The 18,540-nt window shown below is 37.0% G+C and overlaps 2 protein-coding genes across 7 annotated transcripts in view; one reads left to right on the top strand and one right to left on the bottom strand.

Moving 5' to 3' along the window:
- The window catches only part of c11h2orf69 (chromosome 11 C2orf69 homolog), a 21,758-nt gene extending 10,261 nt beyond the window's left edge, over nt 1-11,497 (bottom strand). For 2 of the 3 annotated variants that reach the window (XM_028591323.1, XM_028591325.1), the window contains exon 1: nt 10,786-11,497. In XM_028591323.1, the coding sequence (XP_028447124.1) occupies nt 10,786-11,028 (243 nt within the window). In that variant the 5' untranslated portion in view covers nt 11,029-11,497. The remainder of the gene's footprint in view (nt 1-10,785) is intronic. The other variant, XM_028591324.1, reaches the window with a different exon arrangement.
- Nucleotides 10,807-18,540, top strand: ftcdnl1 (formiminotransferase cyclodeaminase N-terminal like 1). Of its 4 annotated transcripts, none has more exons than XM_028591327.1 (6): nt 10,807-11,783; nt 12,808-12,962; nt 13,627-13,722; nt 15,251-15,406; nt 16,244-16,432; nt 18,002-18,540. In XM_028591327.1, the coding sequence occupies exons 2-6, from the start codon at nt 12,848-12,850 to the stop codon at nt 18,436-18,438; spliced, it is 993 nt and encodes a 330-aa protein (XP_028447128.1). In that variant the 5' UTR covers nt 10,807-11,783; nt 12,808-12,847; the 3' UTR covers nt 18,439-18,540. The 4 variants fall into 4 exon arrangements, with proteins under 4 accessions (XP_028447128.1, XP_028447127.1, XP_028447130.1 ...); XM_028591326.1 differs by having other exon boundaries at nt 10,807-11,893; XM_028591329.1 differs by lacking the exon at nt 15,251-15,406 and having other exon boundaries at nt 10,807-11,893.

Here is an 18,540-nt window from a genome sequence, read left to right as displayed (position 1 = left end):
ATCCAAAACTTTTGACCGTGTTAATACCTAATACGTATCTTGCATTATTGGTACTCCCATCAAACTATGCGAGCTAGATGGGGCAAGATTACATCGGATCCTTTCCCAGTTACCAAGGTGGAATATTGTCCCCTGTTCTTTTTAATTTGTATATGGATGATCTTTCTAGGACATTAGAAGTGTGTAAGACTGGTTGTATGGTGGGGGATAGGTGTATTAATCATCTAATGTATGCAGATGATTTAATTGTTATGTCTCGTTATAGTGCTGGCCTACAGCAACTGCTTAGAGTCTGTTCAAACTCATCAAATTCAATGCAAAAAAGAGTGTTGTAATGATTGTCAGAACTAAGGAGGACAAGAAGCTATGCTTTCTGTCTTTTTATTTGACAGGGCAAGAGCAAATATGTTGGGACGTAAATTTCATATGTGTACTGAAGAAGTTAAAACGTCTCTTTTCAGAGCATACTGTACACCACTTTATACGGCTCACCTATGGTGCAGCTACATTAAAGCAAAGATAAATAAGATAAAGGCGGCATACAATGATGCACTTTGAATTTTGTTGAAGTGTCCAAGATGGACTAGTGCTAGTCATTTGTTTGTGACGAGTAATGTTCCCGCCTTCCATGAATGAGGAATTTGTGTACAGATTCATGTGCTGATTAAAAGAGTCAAAGAATACAATTTGAACTGCCTTAACCAACCCTGCACTTTAGTGATACCAGATATACTTCCAAACTCTGGAAACACTGGAACACGCATCTGTATATGTTTTAAGTATTGTGCATAGCCATCTTTGTGTCTGTATATGTATGTATGTACTGTATGTTTTGTATGTTCCCTTTATGTAATATGTGGTAGACAGTAGGTCTGTATATTTGTATGTTTGTGTGTAACCTTCCCGTAATATGTTATGTGTACTTTTATATCTAGACCTTGAGTCTGTAAATAAAGTTATAAATAAAATATTCTCTGGTATGACTGTTGACTATGTATTGTTGTATGTTGTGTCTGAATGTGCCTGACCACAAATGAGGTTCCCTCACGGGACAAATAAAGTTATTGTGATTTTGATTGACTGGGTCGAAAACAGTAATAAAAAAAATCATGGTATACCATGTCGAAATAAGTCATTGTATAGGATGTTGAAAAAAGTGATTAAAAAAAGTCATAGTAAAGTATGTCAAAAAAAGATAAAAAGTCATAGTATAGTATGTCGAAAAAAGTGATAAAAAAGTCATAGTATGTCAGAAAAAAAAGTCATAGTATAGTATGTCAAAAAAAGTCATAGTATGTCTAAAAAAGTGATAAAAATGTCATAGTATAACATGTTCAAATTAAGCCATAGTATAGCAAGTCGGAAAAAGGTGATAAAAAAAGTCATAGTATAGTATGTCGAAAAAAGTGATAAAGTCATAGTATAGTATGTCGAAAAAAGTGATAAAGTCATAGTATAGTATGTCGAAAAATGATAAAAAGTCATAGTATAGTATGTCGAAAAAATGATAAAAAAGCCATAGTATAGTATGTTGAAAAAAGTGATAAAAAGTCATAGTATAGTATGTCGAAAAAAGTGATAAAAAAGTCACAGTATAACATGTTCAAATAAAGCCATAGTATAGCAAGTCGAAAAAGGTGATAAAAAAGTCATAGTATAGCATGTCGAAAAATTGATAGTCATAGTATAGAATGTCGAAAAGGTGATAAAAAAGTAATAGTATAGTATGTTGAAAAAAAGCCATACTATAGTGTGTCGGAAAGTGATAAAAAAGTCATAGTATAGCATGTCGAAAGAGTCATAGTGTAGTATGTCGAAAAAAAAAAAAAAAGCCATAGTATAGTATGTCGAAAAAAGTGATAAAAACGTCATAGTATAACATGCTCAAATAAAGCCATAGTATAGAAAGTCGAAAAAGGTGATAAAAAAAGTCATAGTATGTCGAAAAATGATTAAAAAAAAACCATAGTATAGTATGTCGAAAGAGTCATAGTATACTATGTTGAAAAAAGTGATAAAAAAGTCATAGTATAGCATGTCGAAAGAGTCATAGTGTAGTATGTCGGAAAAAGAAAAAAGCCATAGTATAGCATGTCAAAAAAAGTGATAAAAAAAGTCATAGTATGTCGAAAAAAGTGATAAAATCATAGTATAGTATGTCGAAAAAAAGATAAAAAGTCATAGTATAGTATGTCGAAAAAAGTGATAAAAAGTCATAGTATAGTATGTCGAAAAAAGTGATTAAAAAAAGTCATAGTATGTCGAAAAAAGTGATAAAAACGTCATAGTATAACATGTTCAAATAAAGTCATAGTATAGTATGTCGAAAAATTATAAAAAAGCCATAGTATAGTATGTCGAAAAAAGTGATAAAAAACATAGTATAGTATGTCGAAAAAAGTGATAAAAAGTCATAGTATAACATGTTCAAATAAAGCCATAGTATAGCAAGTCGAAAAAAGTGATAAAAAAGCCATAGTATAGCATGTCGAAAAAACTGATAAAGTAATAGTATAGTATGTCGAAAAAAGTGATAAAAAAGCCATAGTATAGTATGTTGAAAAAAGTGAAAAAAAGTCATAGTATAGCATGTCAAAAGAGTCATAAAGTCATACTATAGTATGTCGAAAAAAGTGATAAAAAAGTCATAGTATAGTATGTCGAAAAAAGCCATAGCATAGTATGTCGGAAAGTGAAAAAAAAAGTCATAGTATAGTATGTCAAAAGAGTCATAAAGTCATACTATAGTATGTCGAAAAAAGTGATAAAAAGTCATAGTATAGTATGTCGAAAAAAGTATTGAAGTCATAGTATAGTATGCCAAAAACGTGATAAAAACGTCCCAGTATAGTATGTCAAAAAATGATAAAAAAATCATAGTATAGTATGTCAAAAGAAGTGATAAAAAAGTCATAGTATGTCGAAAAAACCCATAGTATAGTATGTCGAAAAAAGTGAAAAAAAGTCATAGTATAGCATGTCAAAAGAGTCATAAAGTCATACTATAGTATGTCGAAAAAAGTGATAAAAAAGTCATCGTATAGTATGTCGAAAAAAGCCATAGTATAGTATGTCGGAAAGTGAAAAAAAAAGTCATAGTATAGTATGTCAAAAGAGTCATAAAGTCATACTATAGTATGTCGAAAAAAGTGATAAAAAGTCATAGTATAGTATGTTGAAAAAAGTAATGAAGTCATAGTATAGTATGCCAAAAACGTGATAAAACGTCCCAGTATAGTATGTCAAAAAATGATAAAAAAGTAATAGTATAGTATGTTGAAAAATGTGATAAAAAGTCATAGTATAGTATGTCCAAAAGTGATAAAAAAGTCATAGTATAGCATGTCGAAAAATGATAAAAAGTCATAGTATAGTATGTCAAAAAATGATAAAAAAGCCATAGATAGTATGTCGAAAAAAGTGATAAAAAAAGTCATAGTATAGTATGTCGAAAAATGATAAAAAAGCCATAGTATAGTATGCCGAAAAAACTGATAAAGTCATAGGATAGTATGTCGAAAAGGTGATAAAAAAGTTATAGTATAGCATGTCGAAAGAGTCATAGTATAGCATGTGGAAAAAAGTAATGAAGTCATAGTATAGAATGTCGAAAAGGTGATAAAAAATTCATAGTATAGTATGTCTAAAAAAGTGATAAAAACGTCATAGTATAACATGCTCAAATAAAGCCATAGTATAGTATGCCGAAAAAACTGATAAAGTCATAGTATAGTATGTCGAAAAGGTGATAAAAAAGCCATAGTATATTGAAAAGAAATTATAAAAAGTCATAGTATAGTATGTCGAAAAAAAATAAGAAAAAGTCATAGTATAGTGTGTCCAAAAAAGTGATAAAAACGTCATAGTATAGTATGTTGAAAAGTGATAAAAAAAAATCCATAGTATAGTATGGTCGACAAAAGTGATAAAAAGTAATAGTATGTCGAAAAAAGTGATAAAAAAAAGTCATAGTATGTCGAAAAAGGTGATAAAAAAGTCATAGTATAGTATGTCAAAAAAAGATAAGTCATAGTATAGTATGCCAAAAAAACTGAAAAAGTCTTGTATAGTATGTTGAAAAAAGCCCTAGTATAGTATGCCGAAAAACTGATAAAGTCATGTATAGTATGTCGAAAAAAGTAATAAAGTCATAGTATAGCATGTGGAAAAAAGCCCTAGTATAGTATGTCGAAAAAACTGATAAAGTCATGTATAGCATGTCAAAAAAAGTGATAAAAAAAATCATAGGATAGCATGTCGAAAGAGTCATAGTATAGTATGTTGAAAAAAAGTGTAAAAAGAAAGTCATAGTATGTCGAAAAAAGTGATAAAAAAGTGATATAGCATTTCGAAAAAAAAGTCATAGTATAGCATGTCGAAAAAAGATAAAAAGTTATAGTATAGCATGTCGAAAAAGTCAAAGTATAGCATGTGGAAAAAAGTAATGAAGTCATAGTATACTATGTCGAAAAAAGTGATAAAAAAGTCATAGTATAGTATGTCAAAAAAAGTGATAAAAAGTCATAGTATAGTAGGTCGAAAAAAGTGATAATGTCATAGTACACTATGTTGAAAAAAGTGATAAAAAAGTCATAGTATAGCATGTTGAAAGAGTCATAGTGTAGTATGTCAAAAAAAGTCATAGTATAGTATGTCGTAAAAAAAAGTCATACTATAGTATGTCAAAAAAAGTGATAAAAAAGCCATAGTATAGTATGTCGAAAACAATGTAAAAAAAGCCATAGTATAGTATGTTGAAAAAAGTCATAGTACAGTATGTCGTAAAAAAAGTCATAAAGTCATAGTATAGCATGTCGAAAAAAGTGATAAAAAGTCAAAGTATAGTATGCTGAAAAAAGTGATAAAAAAGCCATCGAAAAAAGTGATAAAAACGTCACAGTATAGTATGTCGAAAAAAGTGATAAAAAAGTCATATGTCGAAAAAAGTGATAAAAACATCATAGTATAACAAATAAAGCCATAGTATAGCAAGTTGAAAAAGGTGATAAAAAAGTGATAGTACAGTATGTCGAAAAAAGTGATAAAAAGTCATAGTATAGTATGTTGAAAGAGTCATAGTATAGTATGTCGTAAAAAAGTCATACTATAGTATGTCGAAAAAAGTGATAAAAAGTCATAGTACAGTATGTCGAAAAAAGTGATAAAAAAAGTCATAGTATGTCGAAAAAAGTGATAACTCATAGTATAGTATGTCGAAAAAAGATAAAAAGTCATAGTATAGTATGCTGAAAGAAGTAATAAAGTCATAGTATAGTATGTCGAAAAAGGTGATAAAAAAAGTCATGTTGAAAAAAGCCATAGTATAGTATGTCGAAAAAATAATAAAAAGTTATAGTATAGTATGTCGAAAAAAAGTGATAAAAAGTCATGGTATAGTATGTCGAAAAGTGATAACAAGTCATAGTATAGCATGTCGAAAAAAGGTGATAAAAAATAGTATATTGAAAAGAAATTATAAAAAGTCATAGTATAGTATGTCGAAAAAAAATAAGAAAAAGTCATAGTATAGTGTGTCCAAAAAAGTGATAACGTCATAGTATAGTATGTTGAAAGGTGATAAAAAAAATACATTTTGTATGGTCGACAAAAGTGATAAAAAGTAATTGTATGTCGAAAAAAGTGATAAAAAAGTCATAGTATGTCGAAAAAAGTGATAAAAATGTCATAGTATAACATGTTCAAATAAAGCCATAGTATAGCAAGTCGAAAAAGGTGATAAAAAAAGTCATAGTATAGTATGTTGAAAAAACTGATAAAGTCATGTATAGTATGTTGAAAAAAGCCCTAGTATAGTATGCCGAAAAACTGATAAAGTCATGTATAGTATGTCGAAAAAAGTAATAAAGTCATAGTATAGCATGTGGAAAAAAAGCCCTAGTATAGTATGTCGAAAAAACTGATAAAGTCATGTATAGCATGTCAAAAAAAGTGATAAAAAAAATCATAGTATAGCATGTCAAAAGAGTCATAGTATAGTATGTTGAAAAAAAGTGTAAAAAGAAAGTCATAGTATGTCGAAAAAAGTAATAAAAAAGTGATATTGCATTTCGATAAAAAAGTCATAGTATGTCGAAAAAAGTGTTAAAAAAGTCATAGTATAGTATGTTGAATAGTGATAAAAAGTCATAGTATAGTATGTTGGAAAAAATAATAAAAAGTCATAGTATAGCATGTCAAAAAAAGTGATAAATAGTCATAGTATATAATATGTCGAAAAAACGTATAAAAAGTCATAGTATAGCATGTCGAAAACATTTTCAGCAATTTAGCTTTTCAGCTTTAGCACGCATTTTGTACAGGAAATGCATTTTCTAGTTTAAAAGGTTTTTTTGATATACTGATCATTTTTGTATTACATGCCCGATACCGTCACTTAAAAGATGTTACAATCACTGCAAGATGTTATATCGCAGTGGGATTCTGGTTCAGCTCCTACTCAGATAACCATGTTAAATTTTATCAAATCACCCGGTGCGTCTTACACAAAGCTTATCCAACTCACAGCTGAAGGTGGCATCAATACAGGAAGTGCACCATATCTCTGCAGATAGTGCAGTCTCCAATCACTCTATTCTTTTCTGTTGGTAGTGCTTCTTTCAGTTATTTTGTGAAATATTATTACTGAGCTCTAGACAGTCTCTCCTATTAAGTATAAATAAACTTAACCTGATATCAATGTAGCTAAGAGCAGCCAAGTGTGACGGGGTCAAATATCTGCCCTCATCTGTTAGAAACCTCTTTCAGATTTACTAGCTTCAATCTCCGATTGATTTTTTTAAGTTACAGATTTGTGTTATGCAGTGACAGTCAACAATACTTTGTGCAGAATGAACTAGGCTACATACATATTCTGCTACTAAAATGGGCAGGGTTCAATGCTTAGGCTTATGCTTAAGTGAGGTTGTCAAGCCTGCAGGCGCTTGTGAAGTTTAACTCCAAAAAGACAGTTAACCACAAGTCCCCGTTGATCTTATGATGGACATGTGTTGTGATATTTAAACAAACGATCCATCGACGGCGAAATAAAAGCCTCTTATTTACGAGAGCGGTCTGAGAGACCTCCAGCTTAGAGCGGGGTCTCTGAGCATTCCTGGCCGAGCAACGAGCTGCCATCCCCGGCAGGCGCCTGCTGGCTGTCCCGTCACTTTATGGAGCGTCTCAACTCCGAAAACTTTGAGGCAAATTGTCAATTCGGCAACGATTTTCACAAGACTGCCTATATTGGAAATGTAAACAGTTTATTTCTCGCCTAAAACGTTCTCAGAAATGAATTTCGTGATGAATAAATTGGAGAAAATGGTTAAAATTGTCCTGTTGTTGGTCTGTCTATGTACTGGAAACACCAATGGTTGAGGCATGTGTGCATCACTTAAATGTGTCCCCTGGAAACACTTCCGTTGTGCTGTGTTTTATTTGCATGTTTTCTTTTAGTTGCGTGCTGTGGTTTATTTGCGTGCGTTGTCTTTTAGTTGCGTGTTGTGTTTTATTTGCATGTGTTTTCTTTTAGTTGCGTGTTGTGTTTTATTTGCGTGTGTTGTCTTTTAGTTGTGTGTTGTGTTTTATTTGCGTGTGTTGTCTTTTAGTTGCGTGCTGTGTTTTATTTGCGTGCGTTTTCTTTTAGTTGCGTGTTGTGTTTTATTTGCGTGCGTTGCGTGTTGTGTTTTATTTGCGTGTGTTGTCTTTTAGTTGCGTGCTGTGGTTTATTTGCGTGCGTTTTCTTTTAGTTGCGTGCTGTGTTTTCTTTTAGTTGTTGTGTTGTGTGTTGTGTTTTATTTGCGTGCGTTTTCTTTTAGTTGCGTGTTGTGTTTTATTTGCGTGCGTTTTCTTTTAGTTGCGTGTTGTGTTTTATTTGCATGTGTTGTCTTTTAGTTGCGTGTTGTGTTTTATTTGCGTGTGTTGTCTTTAAGTTGCGTGCTGTGGTTTATTTGCGTGTGTTGTCTTTTAGTTGCGTGCTGTGGTTTATTTGCGTGCGTTGTCTTTTAGTTGTGTGTTGTGTTTTATTTGCGTGCGTTTTCTTTTAGTTGCGTGCTGTGTTTTAGTTGCGTGTGTTGTCTTTTAGTTGCGTGCTGTGTTTTATTTGCGTGTGTTGTCTTTTAGTTGCGTGCTGTGTTTTATTTGCGTGTCTTGTCTTTTAGTTGCGTGCTGTGTTTTATTTGCGTGTCTTGTCTTTTAGTTGCGTGCTGTGGTTTATTTGCGTGTGTTGTCTTTTAGTTGCGTGCTGTGTTTTATTTGCGTGTCTTGTCTTTTAGTTGCGTGCTGTGTTTTATTTGCGTGTGTTGTCTTTTAGTTGCGTGCTGAGGTTTATTTGTGTGCGTTTTCTTTTTGTTGCGTGTTGTGTTTTATTTGCGTGCATTTTCTTTTATTTGCGTGCTGTGGTTTATTTGTGTGCGTTTTCTTTTATTGCCGTGCTGTGGCCTCTCAGGGCCACCGTAGTCCTCCCCCCCCCCTTCCTCCACAACAACAACCTATTCAGGAAAGACAAGTCAACAGACTGTTTAAAAAACAAAACCCCCCGCAAAGCAGCTGGACCAGACTCTGTGTCTCCCTCCACCTTGAAGCACTGCGCTGATCAGCTGTCTCCAGTGTTGTTCACAGACATCTTTAACAACTCACTGGAGACATGACACGCACCAGCCTGCTTCAAGTCCTCCACCATCATCCCTGTCCCCAAAAAAACAAGGATCACAGGACTTACTGACTACAGACCCGCTGCCCTGACCTCTGTAGTTATGAAGTCTTTTGAGCGCCTTGTTCTGGCTCACCTCAAAACCCTCACCAACCGCCTACAGACCACCTGGTGACCTGGTGCAGTCAGAACAATTTAGGGCTGGGCGATATGGACCAAAAGTCATATCCCGATATATTTTGGCTGAATATCGATATACGATATATATCCCGATATTTTTTCCGCAAAGTGAGAGCAGTTCAGTCAAAGTCAAAGCCAAATATGACATGTCACATGTAGTTTCATAGAAACCGGCTATTATAGTGAACAATTGCAAAATCAAATGAATAAATAATAAACAGGTTTCTTCACCTGGTTCAATGCTCAGCTGTTCAAATAAAAATAAAATGTGAACATAAATACTGTATAACAACAGGAGTACCTTTTTTGAAATCAAAGCTCTATAAGGTTTGTTTTAGTTTTTTCCAACGTTTTAAATTGTTAAATTTTTCTTCTACACATTTTCAGAGCTTATTTCTACATCCCATATTTTCTGATATAGGGCTGGGCGATATAGAGAAAATCAGATATCATGATATTCTTGACCAAATACCTCGATATTGATATTCTAGAGTTGACAGTTGGTGGTCTCGCAAAATATCTTCACACTTAGATTTTAGATAAATAATCATTAATAATAAAACAGCTAGAACAGTCTGGTAAGTTCAGAAAAGTATATCATTTCACTGTAATGCAGCCTTTAAAACCAGGAAAAGACACTGATGCCATATTACGATATTACAATATCCAAAATCTAAGACGATATCTAGTCTAATATCACAATATCGATATAATATCAATATATTGCCCATAGGGCTGCAACAACGAATCGATAAAATCAATAAAATTTGATTATTAAAAAAGTTGTATTGAGTTGATGTAAATGAATGCTTTTTTGTTTTTTTATCCAATTCATCGAAAAAATAATCGACAGATTAATCGATTATTAAAATATTCGTTAGTTGCAGCCCTAATTGCCCAGTTCTAACTTAAATGTCTCACATTTACCAAGAAAATGTAAAGCGTCCTTCCAACCGGTATACATATCACGATATTACGATATCCAAAATCTAAGACAATATCTAGTCTCATATCACGATATCGATATAATATTGATATATCGCCCAGCCCTAGAACAACTTGGAGCTAAACTCTCTGAAGACAGTGGAGATGGTTGGGGACTTTAGGAAGGACGCAGCCCCACCAACCCCCATCACCCTGGGTGACTCCACGGTCAACATTGTGGAGTCCGTCTGCGTCCTGGGCTCCATCATCTCCCAGGACCTCAAGTGGGAGCTGAACATCAGTTCCCTCATCAAAATCCCAGCACAGGATGTACTTCCTGCGGTCCATGATCCCCACTGACACTGACTATTAACCCCCCCCCCCCCCACCCACCCATCCCTAGTCACTACACTTTGCATTAACCTTCATCCTGGACTAACATCTCCACATACTATATATTCTTTGCAAATTTCATTCAGCCTCCTTTTTCTCATGCAACAGTTACGTTGTATGTATATATATTTTTTTCTGTATTTATTGTTTATTTCTCATGAATGTTTAATGTTTGTTTGTTTGTTTGTTTATGTATGCACCATGCACCAAGGCAAATTCCACATAAGTTTACTAACTGTGGCAATAAAACCTTTTCTGATTCCGATAAAAGAAACCATCATTGTATTTTGTTATATTTTTAAAGTGTGTGTCTTTGTAAAGTTTGAAAAAGTTAAATGGGTGTGATCTACACCTCTCCACAACATCCCCTTTAAAAAATATATATATATATATATATATATCTGAAAGCCATTGTGGCTTTGAGCCCAGACAGGATTTTATTTACCCATCTGTGTTTATTTGGGTGTCAGTGAATGGCAATAGTATAGAAACCCTATCACAGTAACAACTGCCAGTGATTGAAAACATTTAGTTAGGTCAGTCATCATCAATCATCTTCTGTTGACACCGTGGATAACCTGAGACCCCACACAAGGCGCATATAATGATATATGCGTGTTTATACCGTCCATCGCACTCACCTGAATATCCCCGTGGAAAAACACAACATGCGCGTTGCTGCTCTCCTCCTTGGGTTCTGCAGCAGTCTGACCGTCTGTATCAGGCCGGAGGAGCAGCAGGTCGTTAACTCGGCTCGGGTCGCATCCGGGCACGGCGAGCAGCTTCTGGAGCCTCTGCCGCGGGCTCCCAGAGCGTACAACTCGGCTGGCTGCTGCGTGCATCCCCGGAGGTTCAGAGGATGTCGTCGCTGCCACAGAGGTCATCGTTTTGGCCACAGCTATTATAGTGAAGTTCTGCTCGAGCAGCTTGCATCGACTGGACTCTAAAATAAGAATATGATTTGGCGTTTTCTTTCTCAACGCAGTCGCGCCATGCTACTGCTGCTGTCACCTAGCTAGCTAGTAGCTATCTATGAGCTGTCTCTGTTAGCAACACAGCATCACATTATCTGCAGCTAACGACAAAACATGGATCTATAGCCGAAATACTTATCATTACACACGGTGACATATCCGTCGTCAGTATCTCATTGTAGCAGTTTCAGAATAAACTCATATATTTAATTCTGACAGTTATGCTATGGGTCTTTTTGTCCACGTAGGGGCGCTGTTTATCATACTACCATAGCTGCCAGGAAACCAAAATCACTTCTGACTCCAGAGAGTGTGGCGAGCGAGATGGTGTACTCCTATCTACTTCCGTTTGACTAGTCAGTCAGTCAACTACACCAGAACGTTCGCTTAGTCGAGGGCTGGGGATGAAGACATATGGGCAAAATAAAATAGAGAAATAAATGCAGAAAGGAACACATACATAAATAAATTCACGCACAAGGAAGAGTAGTTACAAAATGTGGCAAAATACGTCACATGCTGATAATTTAGCGTCCTTCAGGAAACCCAAGGTTTTCAGTAGCGTGAAAACAGGAGTGAACCATCTTTAGCTACACATGCTAAAGTCTACTTGTGTACATTTTGGTGGCTGTGGACCTACACGGATTGACAGCAGCTGCTCTAAAGTTAGTGCTCTGTTGGTGTTTACGTACAGAAATCAGTGAATAGCTTATTTTCCCCGTGGTGCAACACCAGACTGCATGTCAATGCTGAAAGAGAATACAGTGTAACGCAGGTATGCCATTAGTTTATGGACTGAAATTAAATACTATTAGCCTAACGTTACATTTTTCTTTGACTTGCAGACAATAGTTAGCAAGTTACTCCAGCGTGGACTTTGAACATGTTCTGTAACTACTGACAGTCAGCACTCGTATAAAGAAACACTACTCAGTTTCTTAATTCCCACAGGCTGCACTGGACGACTTTATAAACTATTTAACTGTCATATTCAGTCTAGACTTAGGTAGTCTCGCATTGCCAAGGTGATGGACTCAAACACATCTCACAGTTTTTTTTTTTGAGCTGTTGTCATCATGGTAAACTTTTCCATTTATGTTTTTAAGCCAAAAACAAGTATTTTGTTATAACAAGTTATTGTTACCGTAGCAGCTCATATGTGCAGATGGTATCATCGTCTTTAAGGCAATCTAGAAGGAACAGTTGACATTCAGCGGTTTATGAGAGAAAGAAAGAAATACTCCACTTATCTATCTAAAATAACACACAAATAAATAAAAGAATAACATTATTAGATAATGTTTATAGTGACACATTTAAAGATGCAGTCTCATCAAAAACAAAAAAATTATATTAATTTGAAAGTGAGCTCTTAAGTTTTGTTGAACAGGAGCCACGGTGGCCACAATTGACAATAATATACAGTATAGGATAATGGTAAAATTATAACAATAGCACAATTAGATAGAAGTTAGCAAAGTGACAGTTATTTTTATATATATATATAGCAACATATATCTGAAGTTTGCTACAAGAACAAGTAAGGCTATTGTGTTGCTTATGAATTTAACTTTTCATTTGAAAATTGACTTGTTTTCTGTACAGAATCATTTAGGTGTGCATGGAATATTGTATATGACTGGCTGTTCTTCAGTTTTTGCTTCATCTTTAGTCTGCTTCATATTTCAGTCCTGAACTTTCAAGCAGCAGCAGCAGCTGTGGCAGAAACATGGCCTTATCTTCCCTGGGCAGTAGACTGGTGGCGTGTCTTCTCAACGTTTCCGAGGCTCGCAGGAAAGACCTGGTGGAGACTGTGGCCAAGGCAGCCTTATACAATGCTGAAGGCAAGTGCGCTTTTGTTTTGTATCACATCTTTAATCAAATGAGACTGGCGATAATCAGTAATCTGATCAAATCAGAATCAACTCAACCAGAGCTGCGAAGATGAATCTACTAGTTGTCAACATTTATCGCCAACTTTTTTAATAATCGATTAATCAGCTTGAGTCATTTTTTACGAAAAAAAAAATAACATTCTCTGATTGCAGCTTTTTAAATGTGAATATGATCTAGTTTTTTCACTTCTCTGTGACAGTAAACTGAATATCTTTGAGTTGACGACAAAACTAGACATCTGAAGACGTCACCTCGGGCTTTGGGAAACACTGATCCATCCACGATCCATTTTTCACCATTTTCTGACAACTGATTGAGAAAATAATAATAATAATCGCTAGTTGCAGCCCTAAAAACGTTTATTCTCAAACTGCGTTACAACCCAAAGCAGGCTAAAAGCCAATGATAAGTCAGCTAACCTCAGTCTGGAGGCAAAGCTTTCCTTATCATGCTACTCATCATCATTTTTCACATTACTGAATTTACGTATTCACACCAGCACAATGCTAGCCGTCCTTGGTGATGCTGTTAGACATGGTTTCTGGTTTGGTGAGCTGAGAAGACTCAGGCACATCACCTAAAACATCCATTTTTTATACAACTACACACCAGGTGTTAGACGCGAGGGGACCACAGTGCTGAACATCTTCAATGACCATGACTACAACCGTTCTGTCATCACCATTGTGGCCAGTATCGACTCCATCAGTAAGTGTTGAGCCTTTACATTTGTGGTGAAATATCACGGTTTTCCATTCATGCTCCTACTCCACTCCAGGGAAGAACAGAGTCAGCTACTTACACTCCAATCCTCTGAGAGGGGGGATGAAATCCTTTAATAAGCTTTGTCAGGGATTTAAACACAAATATATTCAGGATGAACATTTTTCTGGCAAAGATCACAGTGACATTTTATTGAATATTTATCCTGAACATGACCTTCTGACAATGCAGCCAAAGCTGTCGAGGTTTATAGTTGTTTGTCCTACGCTCACTCCTAAAGAGAGATACATCAGCTTCATTTGACCAAATCTTTGTTTTTTATTGGGGATGATTATAACGGCACACTCAACTCACGAGTCGAGTCATGATTTTATGTTCACTGTACGATTTTCTCACAATTAATTTTTAAACAGAATGAGCTGCAGACAAATGACTGAAAAAAAATATTTGGTAACACTTGAAGGTATTGACATAATCGTGAAATGACACTGGCATAACTATGACATGACACTGTCATGAACGTGTCATAAAGGTATGACTTCTGTCATTAAGTGTCATTTGGTTTTTGTCGTGACAAGTTGACATTGTTTGGGTTGTCTTGATTATTTACTTGACATTAATCAAAGTGACATTACCAGAAGTAGTCTTGGTCATGACAAGTTGACATTAAATTAGTTTGGGATGTCTTTGTAATGACAGCTTGACATTTACCAGGATGACATTACCAGAAGATGTCTTTGTCATGACAACTTGACATAATAGCATCCTGTTTACTGTCAAGTTGTCTTAATAAGGACACTCCAAAGAAATGTAATGTCAAGTTGTCATGACAAAGACATCTTCTGGTAATGCCATCCTGGTTAATGTCAAGTTGTCATTACAAAGACATCCCAAACAAATTTAATGTCAACTTGTCATAATCAAGACAACCCAAACTAATTTAATGTCCAGTTGTCATAATCAAGACAACCCCAACAATGTCATCTTCTCATGACAAAAACCGAATGACACTTAATGACAGAAGTCCTAAACGTTCATGACTCGTTTATAACGTTTATGACACGTTCCTGACAGTGTCATGTCACGATTATGTCAATACCTTCAAGTAAAGTATTACCAAATATTCCTTTATCTATATAAAGTGTGCAAAACAACAGATGTGCGCTCTTATCAAAAGTGCAAACTGAAATTGTATTTGATCTAAAATAACAAAAACGTAATAAAAAATGAATAATTAGATTTTTAAAACAACTCCAACACATCAAAATAACTAAATAAATAGAAAAAAAGAACGTCTGACAGTCTGATTCATTTATTATCTCACCGGTTGTTTTACACGTTTATGTCCATTTTAACCGACTCGCGATGCATCGTTCCATCCCTAATTATTTGTCATATTGAATACTTCAGACTTGGATCAGTAGTTTTGCTCAAGGACACACACATCTTTCAATTTAAAAATGGACTGCTTAGCTTTGTAGTATTTTTTTGATGTCATGTTGTCGTACTCCAGGGGAGGCGGTTCTGTCTGCATGCGAGAAAGCCTGCGGGCTGATCGACATGCGCGCTCACAGCGGGGTGCACCCATGTATGGGTGCTGTCGACCTCATACCCATCTACCCCCTGGGGGAGGACGTGGGGGTGGAGGACTGCGCTACAGAGGCTCGGGGTGAGGTGCCGCGAGTGTGCGTGTGTGTGTGTCTTGATCCTGTATTGTATTTATTAGCTTTCAGGCCACAGTCATTGCTTGTGTCTCTCTTGCTTTGTATTCAGTCCAGCACCTGCTGAGGATGAGATGAGCATGTTATGACTCTGCCCAGAGGCTTAAATAGAACTGACATCAAGAGTGTGTGCACACAGGGATGGCAAATGCATTAAAATAATCGCCAACTATTTTGATAATGCGAGACTAGTTGCAGCCCTACTTGAAACTGCAATTTCTCCTTTACAGTAGGCGGCTGTAATTTACACGTAACCCTGTTTTTTAGCTATTTGTTGATATATATATATACATATGATACCACAGTAATTTAGTTATAGTACGGTAATTGAGTATCTGTACATGTCTGTAATAGTGTAATGAGTTGATCCATAGTGTTTATAGTGATGTCCCTCGTGGCTGCTGATGGGACATCTTTAGCTTCCTGTGCTGTTGGTTACTTTCACAGTTTCCCAGCTGACTTAGCAGCCACGTGTCTCGCTGATAATAAGCAGTAACCCAGCATGTGTGCCTGCATGCCCGATGTGTTCACTCTGCATGCTAATGTGTGTGGTGTTGATTGCAGAATCATAATTGGCAAACTCACGGACAAGCACTGTATTTATGCATGCGCGTAATGAACGGTCCATGTGTCTGCATATTCTCCTCTGACTGAATTACACACCCTCAGGTGTGTTTTGTCTGTCGCACTCTTATCGCTCTTGTGTTTCCGAAATTGTGGGCATGTGAAAACATGTGCTCCATTTGCTGGTGAACTAACATGTCTGTGTTCTTGCCGAGGCTCAGCTTTGGCTGAGGGACTCACAGAGCGGGTCCAGGGCACCAGTGCTTTCCTGTTTGGCTGGGCGGACTCCCCCCTTCAGCGGGGGCTGGCACAGAGAAGGAAGGAGATGGGCTGGTTTAAAAAGACGCCAGACATGCAGGCAATCAGGCCCGACATGGGGCCACAGCCACAGAAACAATTCGGTCTCACAGGTGAGTCAGAGCTGTTAGAAAGTCTACGCTAAATTTGATGTGGCAGACATGCTTCCGTGGGTAAATGTTTGAGCCTGTAAGGAAGGTTAGAATGTTTCTTTGCTAGGATTATACAATGCAGGTGACTTTGTCTCAGTATTTACAAAACTGTTCCCAACCCCAGGCCACCAGGCCACAACACTCTTCTTTTAGAGGTCCTATGACATGCTGCTTTTTGGATGCTTTTATATAGGCCTTTTATATAGGCTTTTATATAGTCCCCTAATACTGTATCTGAAGTCTCTTTTATATAGACCTTAGTGGTCCCCTAATACTCTATCTGAAGTCTCTTTTATATAAGCCTTAGTGGTCCCCTAATACTGTATCTGACGTCTCTTTTATATAGACCTTAGTGGTCCCCTAATACTGTATCTGAAGTCTCTTTTATATAGACCTTAGTGGTCCCCTAATACTGTATCTGAAGTCTGGGGCAAGGTGGAGGGTGGGGGGGTGGCCTTGACCAACTGCCACTTTTCTTGTTTGAAAGCCATGATGTCTCTCTCTCATGGGTGGGCCAAATTCTCTGGGCGGGCAAAGCAGAGAAAGGGGCGGTAACCTTGCTCCTTATGAGCTCATAAGGAGAAGATTCCAGATCGGCCCATCTGAGCTTTCATTTTCTCAAAGGTGGAGCAGGATACCCAGGGCTCGGTTTACACCTATCACCATTTCTAGCCACTGGGGGACCATAGGCAGGCTGGGGGAACTCATATTAATGTTAAAAAACCTCATAAAGTGAAATGTTCATGCCATGGGACCTTTAAAGGGGACATTCTGTATTCTGCTCATTGTCAGGTTCATCATACTTGTATTTTGGGTTTCTACTAGAAAATGTTTACAATGTTGAAAAATTTGTGGATCGTTGGATATTTTGGTGGGGTTGTATTAGCACACAGTGTATTAGCTACAGTGTATGGCGGTCGTAGACAGGAGTACAGACACGGAAGCTGAGCAATGTACTGCTGTGGACAGGGGCAGCACAGGCAGTGTACTTAGCCACCAAAAAATCAATTATAATCAGTTTAAGTGTATGCTATATTTAGAATATTTTCACTGCTTTACCTTGCTGTCAGACAGCCCATTCCACGGAAGTTTCCCCTCTCTCCCTTTTGGGGCCCGTTCAACCTCACTATGGAAAAGTTACTGTCACTGTTGTGTAATCACTCAGTTTTCATGTATTTGTGGCTCTTCCATAAACCACTGAAAGTCAGACCCAAACAGCAGATTTGCGGCGTAATACAGTGTGCAGGCACAGTTGCACTTGTGCATAGGAATGCAGAAGTTCTACGGTTGAGCAAATCTAGTGCCTGAGGAAAGGGCTTTGTGACAGCAAGGTAAAGCGATTAAAATATTCTAAATATTGCCTACACTTAAACTGATATTGGGTTATTTTAAGGTGGGCCTTTTACTCTCACTTAAGTAAAAGTAGATGAGACTAAGGTGAACCGGTTCTGACAAAGAAAATAAAAGACAGAGGATGTCTACCATTTGGAAAATGTTTCTTTAGTTCTGATTTTGGCTGATGTCCTGCAGGTGTTGGGGCCAGTCCATACGTCATGAACTGCAATGTCACAATCGACACCCAGGACATGGCCATGGGACGCAGCATCGCCGCGGCCATCAGGGAGTCGGCCCCGGGGGGGCTGCCTGGGGTGCAGGTGCTTGCTTTGCCACATCAGGGTGCCGTGGAAATCGCCTGTAATGTGGAAAGTGTGAAGGGGAGCCCAACTGGTGACACGAGCGCAGGCGAACCGTGGCCGTGTTTCAGCATCGGCGGCCAGCTGTACTGTCACGCGCCGGCTTCCCTGATCACAGCGAGGGTGGCGGAGCTGGCAGAGAGGCAGGGGGTCAGGGCCATGGGCACGGCGCTGGTGGGGTTCACCCCCTGTGAGTGCAGGGGCCTGGCCGAGTTAGCACTGTCCCGAGAGATTGCTGAGTTCTGGAAGGTGCAGGGCAGGATCCGTATGTGAAAATGCATGCTTGCCAAAACCAGTGAAAACTCATGCAAAATTAGGGATGGGCGATATGGCAAAGTTTGCAAGTACACCAGGAGTTTATTTTAAATAACACTT

The sequence above is a fragment of the Perca flavescens genome, chromosome 11 (genome assembly GCF_004354835.1).
Source record: "Perca flavescens isolate YP-PL-M2 chromosome 11, PFLA_1.0, whole genome shotgun sequence".
NCBI classification, from domain to species: domain Eukaryota; kingdom Metazoa; phylum Chordata; class Actinopteri; order Perciformes; family Percidae; genus Perca; species Perca flavescens.
Note: the sequence above shows the minus strand (reverse complement) of the source record. Positions and strands in the feature narration are given on the sequence as shown.